General features: G+C 37.0%; 1 protein-coding gene across 2 annotated transcripts; it reads right to left on the minus strand.

Moving 5' to 3' along the window:
- Positions 1-10,537: 10,537 nt before the first annotated feature.
- On the minus strand, positions 10,538-13,605 carry LOC127086696 (probable receptor-like protein kinase At1g49730). Of its 2 annotated transcripts, XM_051027493.1 has the most exons (8): positions 13,181-13,605; positions 12,753-13,029; positions 11,937-11,989; positions 11,777-11,844; positions 11,292-11,381; positions 11,117-11,168; positions 10,920-11,009; positions 10,538-10,823 (listed from the first exon to the last, which is right to left on the minus strand). In XM_051027493.1, exons 1-8 carry the CDS (start codon positions 13,242-13,244, stop codon positions 10,705-10,707), a joined length of 813 nt encoding a protein of 270 aa, XP_050883450.1. In that variant the 5' UTR covers positions 13,245-13,605; the 3' UTR covers positions 10,538-10,704. The 2 variants fall into 2 exon arrangements, with proteins under 2 accessions (XP_050883450.1, XP_050883449.1); XM_051027492.1 differs by having other exon boundaries at positions 10,538-11,009; positions 13,181-13,565.
- Positions 13,606-14,885: the final 1,280 nt, after the last annotated feature.

The raw sequence follows: 14,885 nt of genomic DNA on the forward strand, positions 1-14,885 counted from the left end.
TGTTGTATTGTGTAAAATTGCTGTTTTGTCTGCGTTAACCGGTTAACCCCGGGCGTTAACCGGTTAACACTGTTGTGATTGCTGAGATATTGCTGTTTTGTCTGCGTTAACCGGTTAACCCAGGGCGTTAACCGGTTAACACTGTTAAGTTTTGGGCAGGAAGTGTGTTTGTGTTGCGTTAACCGGTTAACCCAGGGCGTTAACCGGTTAACACTATTGCAGAGTGGAAAATTGGTGTTTTAAATGTTGTGTACTTAATTGATGGTTGGCATATGTTGGCGGATGATGTAATAGGGATTATTTCCTGTTGTTTTGAGTAGTAAGGGTATTAGTAGAGTGTGCTAATACTGTGATTAATTATTTGACATGATATGGTGTTTGATACATGTGTTGATGATGTATGATGATATGCATAATGTTGTGAATGTATATATTATGCATGTATTTGTGAATGGACTATTGTATGGCTTAGAGTGTGAGCATATGTCCATTGTGGATTGTTGTTGATGTTGCATTGCTAGATGATTAGTGTGCATAGCATAGCCCTTGGGGTTGTAGCTAATTCCCATGGTGAGGAATTAGTGAGTGAATCATTGTGGATTCATTGTTGATGTTTGCATGCTAGGTGATTAGTGTGCATAGCATAGCCTTTGGGGCTGTAGCTAATTCCCATGGTGAGGAATTAGTGAGTGAGTCACTAGATCTCAAATGAGTGGGACTAGTGAGCTTAGTAGCCGTATCTGGATTTGATCGGTGAGCTTGAACTATATGTTCAAGAATAGTCGGTACCGCATGTGTGGAGTCTCATTTCATAATGTATGTATGGCGTATAATATGAATGGATGTATTCCAATATTATACGTGTGGTTGTGTTGACATTGAGTATGAGTATGAATTGTGTAGTATTGAGTATGATAATTGGGTTGATGTGCCGTTACTGAATGTGTGATATGATTAGGGTGATTAATGTGTTAAATTACTTAACATGACATGATATTTTATAATGCTTACTATATCGATTGAGGAACTCACCCTTACAACTATTTTTTCAGGTAACGAGCAATGAGTTGAGTAGAAGCTAATGCTTGGAGTCTAGTGTAGTCTCCTTAGTGGGTCATGCTCTGATAGATGTAACATCGGGAGGGAACATTTTAATTGTGTTGTTGATGATTGTTGAACCAGTTTACATGTAGTATGTTGCATGTTTTGAATGATCGATTTGATCTCTATCCGCTGCGTATTATGCAACTGTTTTATTTGATAAATAAATGAGCATGACAAGCTACTTTGATGAATAGTGTGAAATATTGTGTGACACCCTTAATTGCATATTTACCCTGATAGATACATATTTGTTATTTTGATTAAATATTTGGGGTATTTTAGAAGGGTGTTACATTAGTGGTATCAGAGCATAGTCGGTCGAGTCGAGTCGTAATTATTCTGTTTCCCCTGTACGGGATAGGTGTTGTGTAACCCTATCAGTACTTATTGTTTTAGCTTGTTGGGTTTTCAGAATAGAGATGGCTGGAAGAGGTAGAGACGATGCTGCGATTGCTGAGGCTCTGGGTATGCTAGCTGGAGTACTTGGAGGGAATCCGAATGTTGTGGGAATAGGAGCTACTCGTCAATTGAGTGAGTTCCAGAAGAATAATCCTCTAATGTTCAAGGGAGCATACGATCCAGATGGCGCTCAGAAGTGGTTGAAGGAGATAGAGAGAATCTTCCGAGTGACTGAGTGTGCCGATAACCAGAAGGTCAGGTTCGGTACGCATATGCTGTCAGAAGAAGCAGATGATTGGTGGGTTGCTACCCGCACTGAGTTGGAAACTGCTGGGAATGCTGAGATCACTTGGGCTGTATTCAGAGAGAGATTTCTGAGGAAGTACTTTCCAGAGGATGTCAGAGGAAAGAAAGAGATAGAGTTCTTGGAATTGAAACAGGGTAACAGGTCTGTTACTGAGTATGCTGTTAAGTTCACAGAGCTGTCAAAGTATTATACTCCCTATAATGAGGCTGCTGGAGAATTTTCGAAATGTGTGAAGTTTTAGAACGGGTTACGTCCCGAGATCAAGCAGGCTATTGGATACCAACGGATCAAAGTGTTTTCTGACTTGGTTGACTGTTGCAGGATTTTTGAACAGGATTCCAAAGCCAGAGCAGAGAGCTATCAGCAAAGGGTTGATAGGAAAGGCAAGAATCAGAATGATCGTGGAAAACCGTATGCAGCTGGCAAAGGTTTTCAGAAGCAGAGTGGGATGAAGAGGCCTAGTGGGGGAGACTCTAGCGCCTCTGCTAAGTGTTATAGATGTGGTCGGGCTGGGCATCGTGTCCATGAGTGTACCAGTGCTGAGATGAAGTGTTTCAAGTGTGGCAAAGGTGGTCATTTGGCTGCAGAGTGCCGGTTGAAGACTGTGACTTGTTTCAACTGTGGAGAGGTGGGTCATATCAGTCCACAGTGTCCTAAGCCGAAGAAAGAGAATCAGTCAGGAGGCAAGGTCTTTGCCTTATCGGGTTCTGAGACTTCTGCAGATGATCGTTTGATCAGAGGTACGTGTTATATTAATGGCTTTCCTCTTGTAGCTATTATCGACACAGGTGCTACTCATTCCTTTATATCTTTGGATTGTGCTGTGAAACTTAAGTTAGAGATATCTGAGATGCATGGTAGTATGGTGATTGATACTCCTGCGAAGGGTTCAGTGACTACTACTTCAGTTTGTTTAAATTGTCCTTTGAGTATTTTTGGTAGAGACTTTGGGATGGACCTTGTGTGTCTTCCACTAGTGCAGATTGACGTTATCTTGGGTATGAACTGGTTGGTGTCTAACCGGGTTTCTATCAACTGTTTTGATAAGACTGTGATCTTTCCTGAGATTGAGGAAGGAGAGAGTTTGGTTCTATCAGCGAGGCAGGTGAATGAGGCAGTAGCAGATGGGGCAGAGTTGTTTATGCTGTTAGCGACTTTGGAGGCTAAAGATAAACTGGCGATTTGTGATCTAGCAGTGGTGTGTGATTTTCCTGATGTGTTTCCAGAAGAAGTGAATGAATTACCGCCAGAGCGTGAAGTTGAGTTCTCGATTGATTTGGTACCTGGTACTAGACCGATATCGATGGCTCCGTACCGTATGTCTGCTGTTGAGTTAACTGAATTGAAGAGTCAGTTGGAAGATCTGTTGGATAAGAAATTTATTCGTCCGAGTGTGTCACCGTGGGGTGCACCAGTGTTATTGGTTAAGAAGAAAGAAGGTACTATGAGGTTGTGTGTGGACTACAGGCAACTGAATAAAGTGACGATCAAGAATCGGTATCCTTTGCCGAGGATTGATGATTTGATGGATCAGTTGGTTGGTGCGAGTGTGTTCAGCAAAATAGATTTGAGATCTGGGTATCATCAGATACGTGTGAAAACTGAGGATATTCAGAAGACTGCTTTCAGAACGAGGTATGGACATTATGAGTATTCTGTAATGCCTTTTGGTGTGACTAATGCGCCTGGAGTATTTATGGAGTATATGAATAGGATTTTCCATCCGTACCTAGACAAGTTTGTTGTGGTGTTTATTGACGATATTTTGGTATATTCGAAATCTGAAGAAGAGCATGCTGAACATTTGAGAGTGGTTTTGGGAGTTCTGCGAGAAAAGAAGTTATTTGCTAAACTGTCAAAGTGTGAATTTTGGTTAGAAGAGGTTAGTTTTCTTGGTCATGTGATTTCAAGAGGTGGTATTGCTGTTGATCCTTCTAAGATAGAAGCGGTATCTAAGTGGGAAGCTCCGAAGTCAGTTTCTGAGATAAGGAGTTTTCTTGGTTTGGCTGGCTATTATAGGAAGTTCATTGAGGGATTTTCTAAGTTGGCGTTACCGTTGACGATGTTGACCAGAAAGGGGCAAGCGTTTGTTTGGGACTCAAAATGTGAAGAAGGTTTCCAAGAGTTAAAGAGAAGGTTAACTATTGCTCCTATTCTGATATTACCGAGTCCGTCGGAACCATTTGAGGTTTACTGTGATGCCTCATTGTTGGGTTTGGGTGGTGTGTTGATGCAGAATAAGCAGGTTATAGCTTATGCTTCGAGACAACTGAGGGTTCATGAGAGGAACTATCCGACACACGATTTAGAGTTGGCAGCTGTGGTATTTGTTCTGAAGTTATGGAGGCATTACTTGTATGGATCAAGATTTGAGGTTTTCAGTGACCATAAAAGTTTAAAGTATTTGTTTGATCAGAAAGAGATGAATATGAGACAGAGGAGATGGTTAGAATTTCTGAAGGATTATGACTTTGGTTTGAATTACCATCCGGGTAAAGCAAACGTAGTGGCTGATGCATTGAGTCGGAAATCATTGCATATGTCTATGTTAATGGTTAGGGAATTGGATTTAATTGAGCAGTTTAGAGACTTGAGTTTGGTGTGTGAGAGTACTCACAATAGTGTTAAATTGGGAATGTTGAAATTAACGAGTGGTATTCTGGATGAGATTAGAGAGGGTCAGAAATCCGATGTGCTTTTGGTTGATAAGTTGACTCTAGTGAATCAAGGTCAAGGTGGTGAATTCAGAGTTGATAAGAATGGTGTTTTGAAATTTGGTAATCGGGTGTGTATTCCGGATGTTACCGAACTTAAGAAGAGTATTCTGGAGAAAGGACATCGTAGTGGCCTGAGTATTCATCCTGGAGCTACGAAGATGTATCATGATTTGAAAAAGTTATTTTGGTGGCCGGGAATGAAAAGAGAAATTGCGAGTTTTGTTTATTCCTGTTTGACTTGTCAGAAGTCAAAGATTGAGCATCAGAAGCCGTCTGGGCTAATGCAACCGTTGACTATTCCAGAGTGGAAGTGGGATAGTATCAGTATGGATTTTGTGTCTGGTTTGCCGAGGACAAATAAGAATTGTGAAGCTATTTGGGTGATTGTTGACAGATTGACAAAGTCGGCTCATTTCATTCCGATCAGAATGGATTATCCGTTAGAGAAATTAGCTGAGTTGTATATTGAGAAGATTGTAAGTTTGCATGGTATTCCGTCGAGTATTGTTTCGGACAGAGATCCTAGATTTACATCGAAGTTCTGGGGAGGTTTGCAGAAGGCTATGGGAACTAAGCTGAGATTGAGTTCTGCATATCATCCGCAGACTGATGGTCAGACTGAGAGGACGATTCAGTCACTAGAGGATCTTTTGAGGGCTTGTGTTTTGGAAAAGGGAGGTGCTTGGGATTGTTATTTTCCTTTGATTGAATTTACCTACAACAATAGTTTTCATTCGAGCATTGGTATGGCACCGTTTGAAGCTTTGTATGGTAGGAGATGTCAGACACCTTTATGTTGGTATGAGTCCGGTGAGAGCGCTGTGGTTGGACCGGAGATTGTTCAACAGACTACGGAAAAGATTAAGATGATTCAGGAGAAGATGAGAATTGCTCAGAGTCGTCAGAAGAGTTATCATGACAAGAGGAGGAAGTCACTTGAGTTCCAAGAGGGAGATCATGTGTTTCTTCGTGTTACTCCGATAACTGGGGTTGGTCGAGCTTTGAAGTCGAGGAAGTTGACACCTCGATTTATTGGTCCTTATCAGATTTTGGAGAGGATAGGGGAGGTAGCCTATCGTATCGCTTTACCGCAGTCGCTTGCGAATTTGCATGAGGTTTTTCATGTGTCTCAGTTGAGGAGGTACATTCATGATCCGTCGCATGTAGTCCAAATAGATGATGTACAGGTGAGAGATAACCTGACTGTTGAAACATCACCTATGAGGATCGAGGATCGAGAGTTGAAGCAGTTGCGGGATAAAGAGATTGCCTTGGTGAAGGTAGCTTGGGGAGGACCAGCAGGTGACAATGTGACTTGGGAACTGGAGAGTCAGATGAAGGAGTCTTATCCGGAGTTGTTCGCTGGAGGTATGTTTTCGAGGACGAAAACTCTTTTAGTGGGGGAGAGTTGTAACACCCCGATAAAAATAAGATAATTATTTAATTTAAGTTAATATTATATTTATTAATTTAATTAAATAATTGGAATTATTGGATTATTATTATTATTATTATTGGAATAATAATTATTGAAAAATATATATAAGTTGGAAATAAGAAAAAGAGTCCATTTGGTAAAGAAAGGGTTTTTACGTGAAAAACAGAGAAGCGGCTGAGAAGTGGAAAGTGGAGAAAGGGAAAAGAGGCAGAACAAGAGGAAGAAGGTTGAAGAAGGAAGAGCTTGAAGCTAAAAGATTCGCCGGATTAACTCAGGTAAGGGGGGTAATTGGGATTGTGAATGCTGAAAATTACGTTGGATAAACTGTGTTAAAAACTGTAATTGAATCGATAGTCGTGTGAGTCGTAATTTGCTTGACGTATAGCTTGTTACGGAATTGGAATCGGAGGTCCGGAAGTCCTCCAACGGCGGAAAATGCGGAGAATTCTGCATTCTGCCTTGTGTTAGCGCAGGAACAACTTTCTGTCTTGCGTTAACCGGTTAACCCAGGGTGTTAACCGGTTAACACTGTGTTGTATTGTGTAAAATTGCTGTTTTGTCTGCGTTAACCGGTTAACCCAGGGCGTTAACCGGTTAACACTGTTGTGATTGCTGAGATATTGTTGTTCTGTCTGCGTTAACCGGTTAACCCAGGGCGTTAACCGGTTAACACTGTTAAGTTTTGGGCAGGAAGTGTGTTTGTGTTGCGTTAACCGGTTAACCCAGGGCGTTAACCGGTTAACACTGTTGCAGAGTGGAAAATTGGTGTTTTAAATGTTGTGTACTTAATTGATGGTTGGCATATGTTGGCGGATGATGTAATAGGGATTATTTCCTGTTGTTTTGAGTAGTAAGGGTATTAGTAGAGTGTGCTAATACTGTGATTAATTATTTGACATGATATGGTGTTTGATACATGTGTTGATGATGTATGATGATATGCATAATGTTGTGAATGTATATATTATGCATGTATTTGTGAATGGACTATTGTATGGCTTAGAGTGTGAGCATACGTCCATTGTGGATTGTTGTTGATGTTGCATTGCTAGATGATTAGTGTGCATAGCATAGCCCTTGGGGTTGTAGCTAATTCCCATGGTGAGGAATTAGTGAGTGAATCATTGTGGATTCGTTGTTGATGTTTGCATGCTAGGTGATTAGTGTGCATAGCATAGCCTTTGGGGCTGTAGCTAATTCCCATGGTGAGGAATTAGTGAGTGAGTCACTAGATCTCAAATGAGTGGGACTAGTGAGCTTAGTAGCCGTATCTGGATTTGATCGGTGAGCTTGAACTATATGTTCAAGAATAGTCGGTACCGCATGTGTGGAGTCTCATTTCATAATGTATGTATGGCGTATAATATGAATGGATGTATTCCAATATTATACGTGTGGTTGTGTTGACATTGAGTATGAGTATGAATTGTGTAGTATTGAGTATGATAATTGGGTTGATGTGCCGTTACTGAATGTGTGATATGATTAGGGTGATTAATGTGTTAAATTACTTAACATGACATGATATTTTATAATGCTTACTATATCGATTGAGGAACTCACCCTTACAACTATTTTTTCAGGTAACGAGCAATGAGTTGAGTAGAAGCTAATGCTTGGAGTCTAGAGATTGTTGAACCAGTTTACATGTAGTATGTTACATGTTTTGAATGATCGATTTGATCTCTATCCGCTGCGTATTATGCAACTGTTTTATTTGATAAATAAATGAGCATGACAAGCTACTTTGATGAATAGTGTGACACCCTTAATTGCATATTTACTCTGATAGATACATATTTGTTATTTTGATTAAATATTTGGGGTATTTTAGAAGGGTGTTACATTGCGGGAGATCTCCATTGATATATCCTAGTTTGTCTTTGCCCGAGATATACATCTCGACCACCTGGGACCAAAGGGGATAGTTGTTGCCATCTAACTTGATGTCAATCGGTGCCACCGTATGGTCAGAGCCAATTTGTGACGGGGCTGACGCACGGTTCAGAACTTCCGTCATTTTCGTCGTCAATTCAGCAAGAATGGAAGACGAGGTAACCTCATCGGAGTTTGAATCCGAGTCGGCCATGGAAGAAGGATGGAAAGTGTTACCGTAGGTCAGGATTAAGACCTGGCGGCTGATACCATGTTAAACTGATATGCAATTTTCATATTATTTCAATCGTATATTACAAGGAGGGAATATGTTATATTTATATACACAGAAAACCTATTTCTAGTTATAACTAAATCAGAATAATTATAGCCAAATAATGGTAATTAACAATTAATGACTATATTCCTATTATAGTTCCTAAAATCTTTTTGACAGCTAACGCCAACATATTTTAGCAGATCAAATTTAGACTTGGCAAAGCCTATCTCGACTCAGTCTATTTTCACCCCTAACCACCACATCGGCATGAGTTTCATGATGATTTTTGTTGAGCTGTGTTGTGCCTGTGCAATCTGCATTCTCCATCTAATTGATCCCATTGCATTTTCCATTGTTGGATCTAGCCTCATCATATCCTGCTTGCAAGCTTCAAATTGGATTTCCTTGAAGTTATTCCTTGCCCCCAGTCCCCAACTAGTACATCCCTCTTTTAAGCGACCTGCATCCTGCATCATGGAAGGAGTGTTCTTCCTTGCATTAGCATGATTCTATCCCTGGACAAACTCAATTGCTGATGTTGCTACAGGTATAAGAGTTATGCAGAAAAGCTGAAGCATAATGATCTTCACAGTTGAGTCATTTTTCCATCCAGCAAGTTGGTTGAGATGAAAAGCACACCATTTGCCCCTTCCGACACTACACAGTGTTCTGATTTTTCCATAGCCAAATGACAAAAGGGGTATAATTCTCTCCATAAGAAGTTTCTGATTTTCCTTTCCACAAGTTTTCATCTACTGCTCTACAGGGGTTGCTTATTGGCTCTAATATCTTCACAGTTTTCACTGAGTGGCTAAGGAAGTCTCAATGAAGTTCAATATTCCATAGTATTGTATATACATATAACTGATAATTTGGTGCATTTCATAATCCTAGAGAATATTGACAATGGTTAGATGGTGTTTTCCAAAAATATCACCATTAAGAAGCCATCGATGCATATAATATCTAAGATTATACCAGTCCAAATACATATAATATCTTTAGTGAAATTTGGAGATTTTGAAGACAAACTTCTCCAACATTGGCTTGTATTTTGATGAAGATAAGTATATCTCTCAAGATCAAAGTGAATTATCAAAGGATGAGAAAAATCTCTTTGTTCAAAGCTCTATGGTATCAAGACTTGTATCACACGAAACAATGTCAGGATAATCTTTGACCTTATAATATTGATCACATCATTAAGGTACAAGTTACAATTTAATCATGTATTTTACCATAGTGCTTAGAACCATCATAAACATTTCATTTTGATGCATAAAATACCTTTTGGTATCTAATGTTTTTTCATTGTCACTTTACTTGAGGTATTTTTCACTTTTCCGTCAGGTGTAACCGGTTACACAATATTGTTAACCGGTTACACAATATTGTTAACTGGTTACAAGAACGTGAACTTAAGTATCTTTCAAAATTGCATTAGGTGTAACCGGTTAACCAATACCTGTAACCTGTTACATGATAGAAAACTTTAAATTTTTATAACACGCTGCAATTGTAACCCGTTACAATTATGTGTTAACCGGTTACCATTGAATCAACGGTTACCATTGAATCAATGGCCTTTTTTCACTTAAAGTATGATTCCAACAAATTTTAAAATACATCTACCAATCATGACATTGTTTCATGAGATCACGCTCCTTCAAAAAGGTATTATGCTTGTATAAATACATGTGATATCAGATTTTCAAATTCCACCTCTTTCATTATAATTCAAACTCAAACCTTCATTTTTAACCAAGTGCCTTGAGTCATAAATTTTTGTGAAACTTTATGCATTTATTTTCATTGCATCATTAAAAAGTTCCATAAATACAACTATGAGCACTTGTGTTACATACTTGTGAATTGTTTACTTGGAAGGGAAGATCAATTTTAGTAATTGATAAAAGTCTTACTACTTCAAACTTCTTGTGAAATCTCAGATTTGGTGCATTTTATAATCCTAGAGAATATTGACAATGGTTAGATGGTGTTTTCCAAAAATATCACCATTAAGAAGCCATCGATGCATATAATATCTAAGATTATACCAGTCCAAATACATTGAAAATTAAACATTGAAAAATTTCCAACAAAAAAAACATCAAAAATAAATCTTTAATTACATTTTTGTTCTTCTCTTTTTTAGTCTTTAAAGTATATGAAAGTGATATATAGTCCTTATTTTATAAATATATTAGCTAATTATTTTATCGGTTGAATAAATCTATTAACTTTCTCATTTATAAAATGATTAAAATTAGATTATTTCTCAAATGCTCCTATATATAGCTTTTCACCAATCAAACATTTAAAATGTTTGTATTTTGAAAAGTGTTTTTTTTGTAAATTAGTCCAAAATCAAACAAATGTGTCATCAGTATCATCTGTTGTGAAAATACAAGATCAAAGACAACAGAACAGACACATATTACTAACATTTTCTGTTCATTCAGTTTCAAATAAGGTTATTGAAGAGGCAAGAATCCCGAAAGGATATATACACTCAACACAAAACAAATATACTCACATATTCTCCCTAACAACACAAGGTTTTCAAACAACACAAGTAACAAACCTAATGTTGGGGAATATCAGTCTCCTTTTGGAGATACCGAAATAACTGAGGAATTGTATATGAAGGCTTGTCCCATGATTTGATACATAATTTTGCCACAGCTAGAAGACTTTTAAGTTCTGTACCATCATAATTGTTTCCAAGATCAGGATCTAACATCTTATCAATGGAACTGAAAAATCGGGATTCTTGAATCCATTCAATTAAATCAGAACCTTCCATCTCTGAAGACTGACCGGTGACAAGTTCAAGGATGAGCACTCCAAGTTGAAATATAATCTTACAATTTTCCTGCCCCGTGCAATCTGAAATGGACCGTGCCAATGAGCAATTAAATATGTAAGCTAAAAAGTGCAAGTAGTTCAAATTGGTTTTTTGTTTTAAAAAGGCGTAGTTTACAAAGAGAAGCAACCTTGTGTCATCATGACAGAACTTCCACCAGTAAGAAGGCCAAAATCAGAAAGCTGTAACAACAGAAGGAAATCTCATTTAATTCTGATTCCAAATTAGATTTCTTTATTTGCATGCCCTTGGAATGATCAATCAGATATGATACATTAGAGTGAGAAAAGGAACTATTTCCTTACTTTAGGGGTGAAGTTCTCATCTAACATAATATTGCTAGAGCTAATAGAGACATGGCTTATTGGTGGTTCACTGAAAAGAAACAAGTATTCCTGCATTCAGAATGAACATATGTGAGAAGAGGCCAATAGCCCAACATCAGATAATCATACATCATAAGTTTTGGCAGGTGAAGATCAATTTCTAAATGACACCATGCAAAAATTGTATAGACACAAGCTAACTTTAACAATTGATCATGAACTAATTTCCATTATTCATTTTACCAAATTTGCCAATCATTTCCTCTTTCAGACAGGGGTCTTACCAGAACATGTATTGAACAGTGTCAACTTAGCAGAGTTTTCCCACATCAATAATCAATTTAGGAGACTTAAAATTTCAGGTTTTCAAATTAATTGCTATAGAAAATAAAATAAGAGTGCTGCATCAAATTGACATTATAAGGTATCTTTGGTTTGGACATGCTTTAATATTCGGAGCTTACCAGTGCAGCCACAACACCATTAGCTATTTGCAACCTTGTCCTCCAATTTAAAGGAGTCTTCAAGGGGTCTGTCAGCATTCAATCATTAAAACAAAATCAAAACATTGTAAAACTCATCAAGACGCTTCTCTAAACTTCTATTTTTCCCTTCTAAATTTACCATTGAGATGCTCCTTTAAACTTCCATTTTCTATGTTGTCAAATATGAGCAGTCTGCAGAAATAATCCATTACAAAAAGTTACGAAGAAACTAGACAGAAATAAATATTAACTGTCCATTTCAAAAAAAAAAGAGAGGCAGTTTTGATAAACTTTGTAACATTTACAGAAAATTAATTACCAAAATAGTCTTTTTGTTTTTGTTTAGAGAAAGAAACTATAATATTTTTAAACATTAATATCTCGTATAAGTTAAACTTTTTTTTTTCACCACCAATATCTGGCCCACTGGACCGACTAATCCGATTCAGAAGTAAGTTCTGGTATCAAGTGATTCTAGTCCCCTCCTGATCACAGTTGCGGGGATCGAGCCGTGGTACTCCCTATCAAGTCCAGCGCCAATCACCACTGGACCAACTAACGATCAGTAGTTGAAATTTTCTTTTACATCTCAATTTTTTGAAATTTGACTTTTTAAAATCTACAAACTTATGAAGATTTTGAGTAAAGAACCATAAATTCTAGCAAACTTATTGTAATAGAAAAATTCTCATGAGTCTTAAATGAATTTGTATTGACACCCTGCAACTTATAATCTGGTTTTGTATGGATTGAGTTAAACTCACCCCAAATTTGAAGGTCCTATCAGAGTTTCACAATTCAAATTCTACCAGCCAAATTCCAAAGTGAAACTAAATCAGTTCCAAATTCCAAAGTGAAACTAAATCAGGTCCTATCAGAGTTTCACAACTCAAATTCTACTAGCCAAATTAAGTAATAACAAGACTTATAAAAAAGAAAGTGAAAAATGCAAAACCTCTTGCTCTTGCGATCGTGCCCCAAAGAAAAGCCTTTGAGCGAAAGAAGGTGTCGATGATGCAAACGTCCCAACAACTGCACTTGCTTATGAAAATTCTCATCATTTCCTTTATCAAAATCTTTAACTTCTTTCACCAAACAAACACCACCGCATCCCTCTCCAAAATTCGCAGCATACGCAGAAACTTCGGAATTGCTATAAACTATTCTTTGAAAACTATCAGTTGCTTTTCTAACTTCCTTATACGAAATTCTCCTCACAAAAAACACGGATCCTGAACAATTCAACAAATCACATTCATCTATATTGAACAATTCAACAAATCAAATCCATCTACATTGAACAATTCAACAAACCACATTCATCTACTTTGAATTAACTGCGAATTAGTGAAGTGAGTGAAAAAAAGAATGAGAATGAGTTACCAGAACGAGATCGGTGAAGCCAACGGAGAAGGTGGCGCCGGAGCTTGCGGATCAAGGGATCCATTAAAGTGATGATGAAATTGTCGGTTATAAATAACGGAGTTCAATGAGAAGTTAACACCGTTAAATTCCATTGTGTCTTTGTAAATGGAAATTGAAACTGCTTTTTTTTTCAAAAAAAAAACGAATCTGTTGTTTCCTTTTTAACTTCGATTCGGAGGAGAGAGAGAAAGAGATGGAACGGAATCGCGATCAGATTTAACGTCGTCGACGTCATTCTCACGGAAACGGTTAAATAATTTATGAAATATTATCAAATAAATATAAAAATGTTTATTTAGAAAAAGGGAAGGTTAACTGAAAACTGTTTCCGGTTTTAAATTCAGTTTATACAGAAGTTGCTAAAAAGTATGATTATCTTAATTCTAAATAATTAATAATTTTCTAAAAAGAAAGGTTTCTTTTTAGCTCGCACTATAGGCTTCTATTTCAACATCGAGAGATTTGGTTCAGTTTCCGAGAGCTTTTTGAGTTTTCTGCTAATAACTGTACAATTCTGTGAAATTTGTTAGTGAAATTTGTTAGTGAAATGTGTTGTTTATCAAATTGTAAAAAATATAGTAATTCTTGTTTTTAATGGTGAAAATTGATTAGTACCAATTAGTAGTGGTGGTCATCATATAAGCCATTAAAATTGGTCAAATGGTGATGAGTTAGGGTAGGTGAGTTTCATTGCTTTCTATCCGAGAAAAAAAGTGGCCCATCACATTCTAGTGATACAAGAAACACTATTATAATTAAGATAGGAATTTATTGGGAATTTCCACGAATTTTAATAAAGGTTAAATAAATTTTTTATTTTTTTAGTATTTCTCATCTAGATTTTTATCCCTCCCGTTAATAGCCGTTAATAGAATTTGTCGTGACATTGTCACATGGAAGTTTTCGTGTGATTGAGCATACACATGACAATGTCAATTTGGTAAGATGCTGACATGATATATCACATGATTAAAGTCAATATTATTCATGAACTTAGAATAATTTGTAACTAATTGGTAACTAAAATCGTAGCTAATATGTGCTTTCCCTCTATCAACGGACTCTATTTTTTAAACCAGAATTCCTGCAATAAATTTGCTATAGATTAACTACGAATTTAGCTACCGATTATCTACGAGTTTTTCTATAGGTTCTTGAATAATATTGACTTTAGCCATGTAGTATGCTACATCAACATCTTGTCACTGTCATGTGTATGCCCAGTCACAAAAAACTTCCACGTGACATACCACGTCAACTCCTGTTAACGACCGTTATCAGGAGAGACCAAAAGTGTGGATGCAAAATATTAGAAGGACTATTTTTTGAAAAAAAAATTTAGAGAGACTAAAAGTGAAATTGATCATATTTAGAGGTACCAAAAACTTATTTAACCCTTTTAATAATGTCAAACATACCTTTTTTTTTCTCACCTTGTAAAATATTTTTTCATTCGCGAAAAAATCTACTAGTGAAACTAAAAAATTTGGTATTTGTTTTTATGAGATTATTTGAAATATCTGATCAAAATTTTTACAATAATAGGTATACGAGAAAATTTCCCCCACCCATACAAATTTGATAGTATTATTCTTGTGCAATTGTGATTGTATCAACACTTTTGTAGGATTATGGTTACACGAACATTTTTGTATGATTCATA

The sequence above is a fragment of the Lathyrus oleraceus genome, chromosome 5 (assembly GCF_024323335.1).
Source record: "Lathyrus oleraceus cultivar Zhongwan6 chromosome 5, CAAS_Psat_ZW6_1.0, whole genome shotgun sequence".
NCBI lineage: Eukaryota > Viridiplantae > Streptophyta > Magnoliopsida > Fabales > Fabaceae > Lathyrus > Lathyrus oleraceus.

Coding starts and splice junctions, on each gene's coding strand:
- LOC127086696 (XM_051027492.1), bottom strand. CDS start 13,244: ATGGATCCCTTGATCCGCAAGCTCCGGCGCCACCTTCTCCGTTGGCTT. Junction 11,845..11,936: donor TTTAAAGGAGCATCTCAATG/GTAAATTTAGAA, acceptor GAATGCTGACAG/ACCCCTTGAAGACTCCTTTA. Junction 11,169..11,291: donor ATGAGAACTTCACCCCTAAA/GTAAGGAAATAG, acceptor CTGTTGTTACAG/CTTTCTGATTTTGGCCTTCT.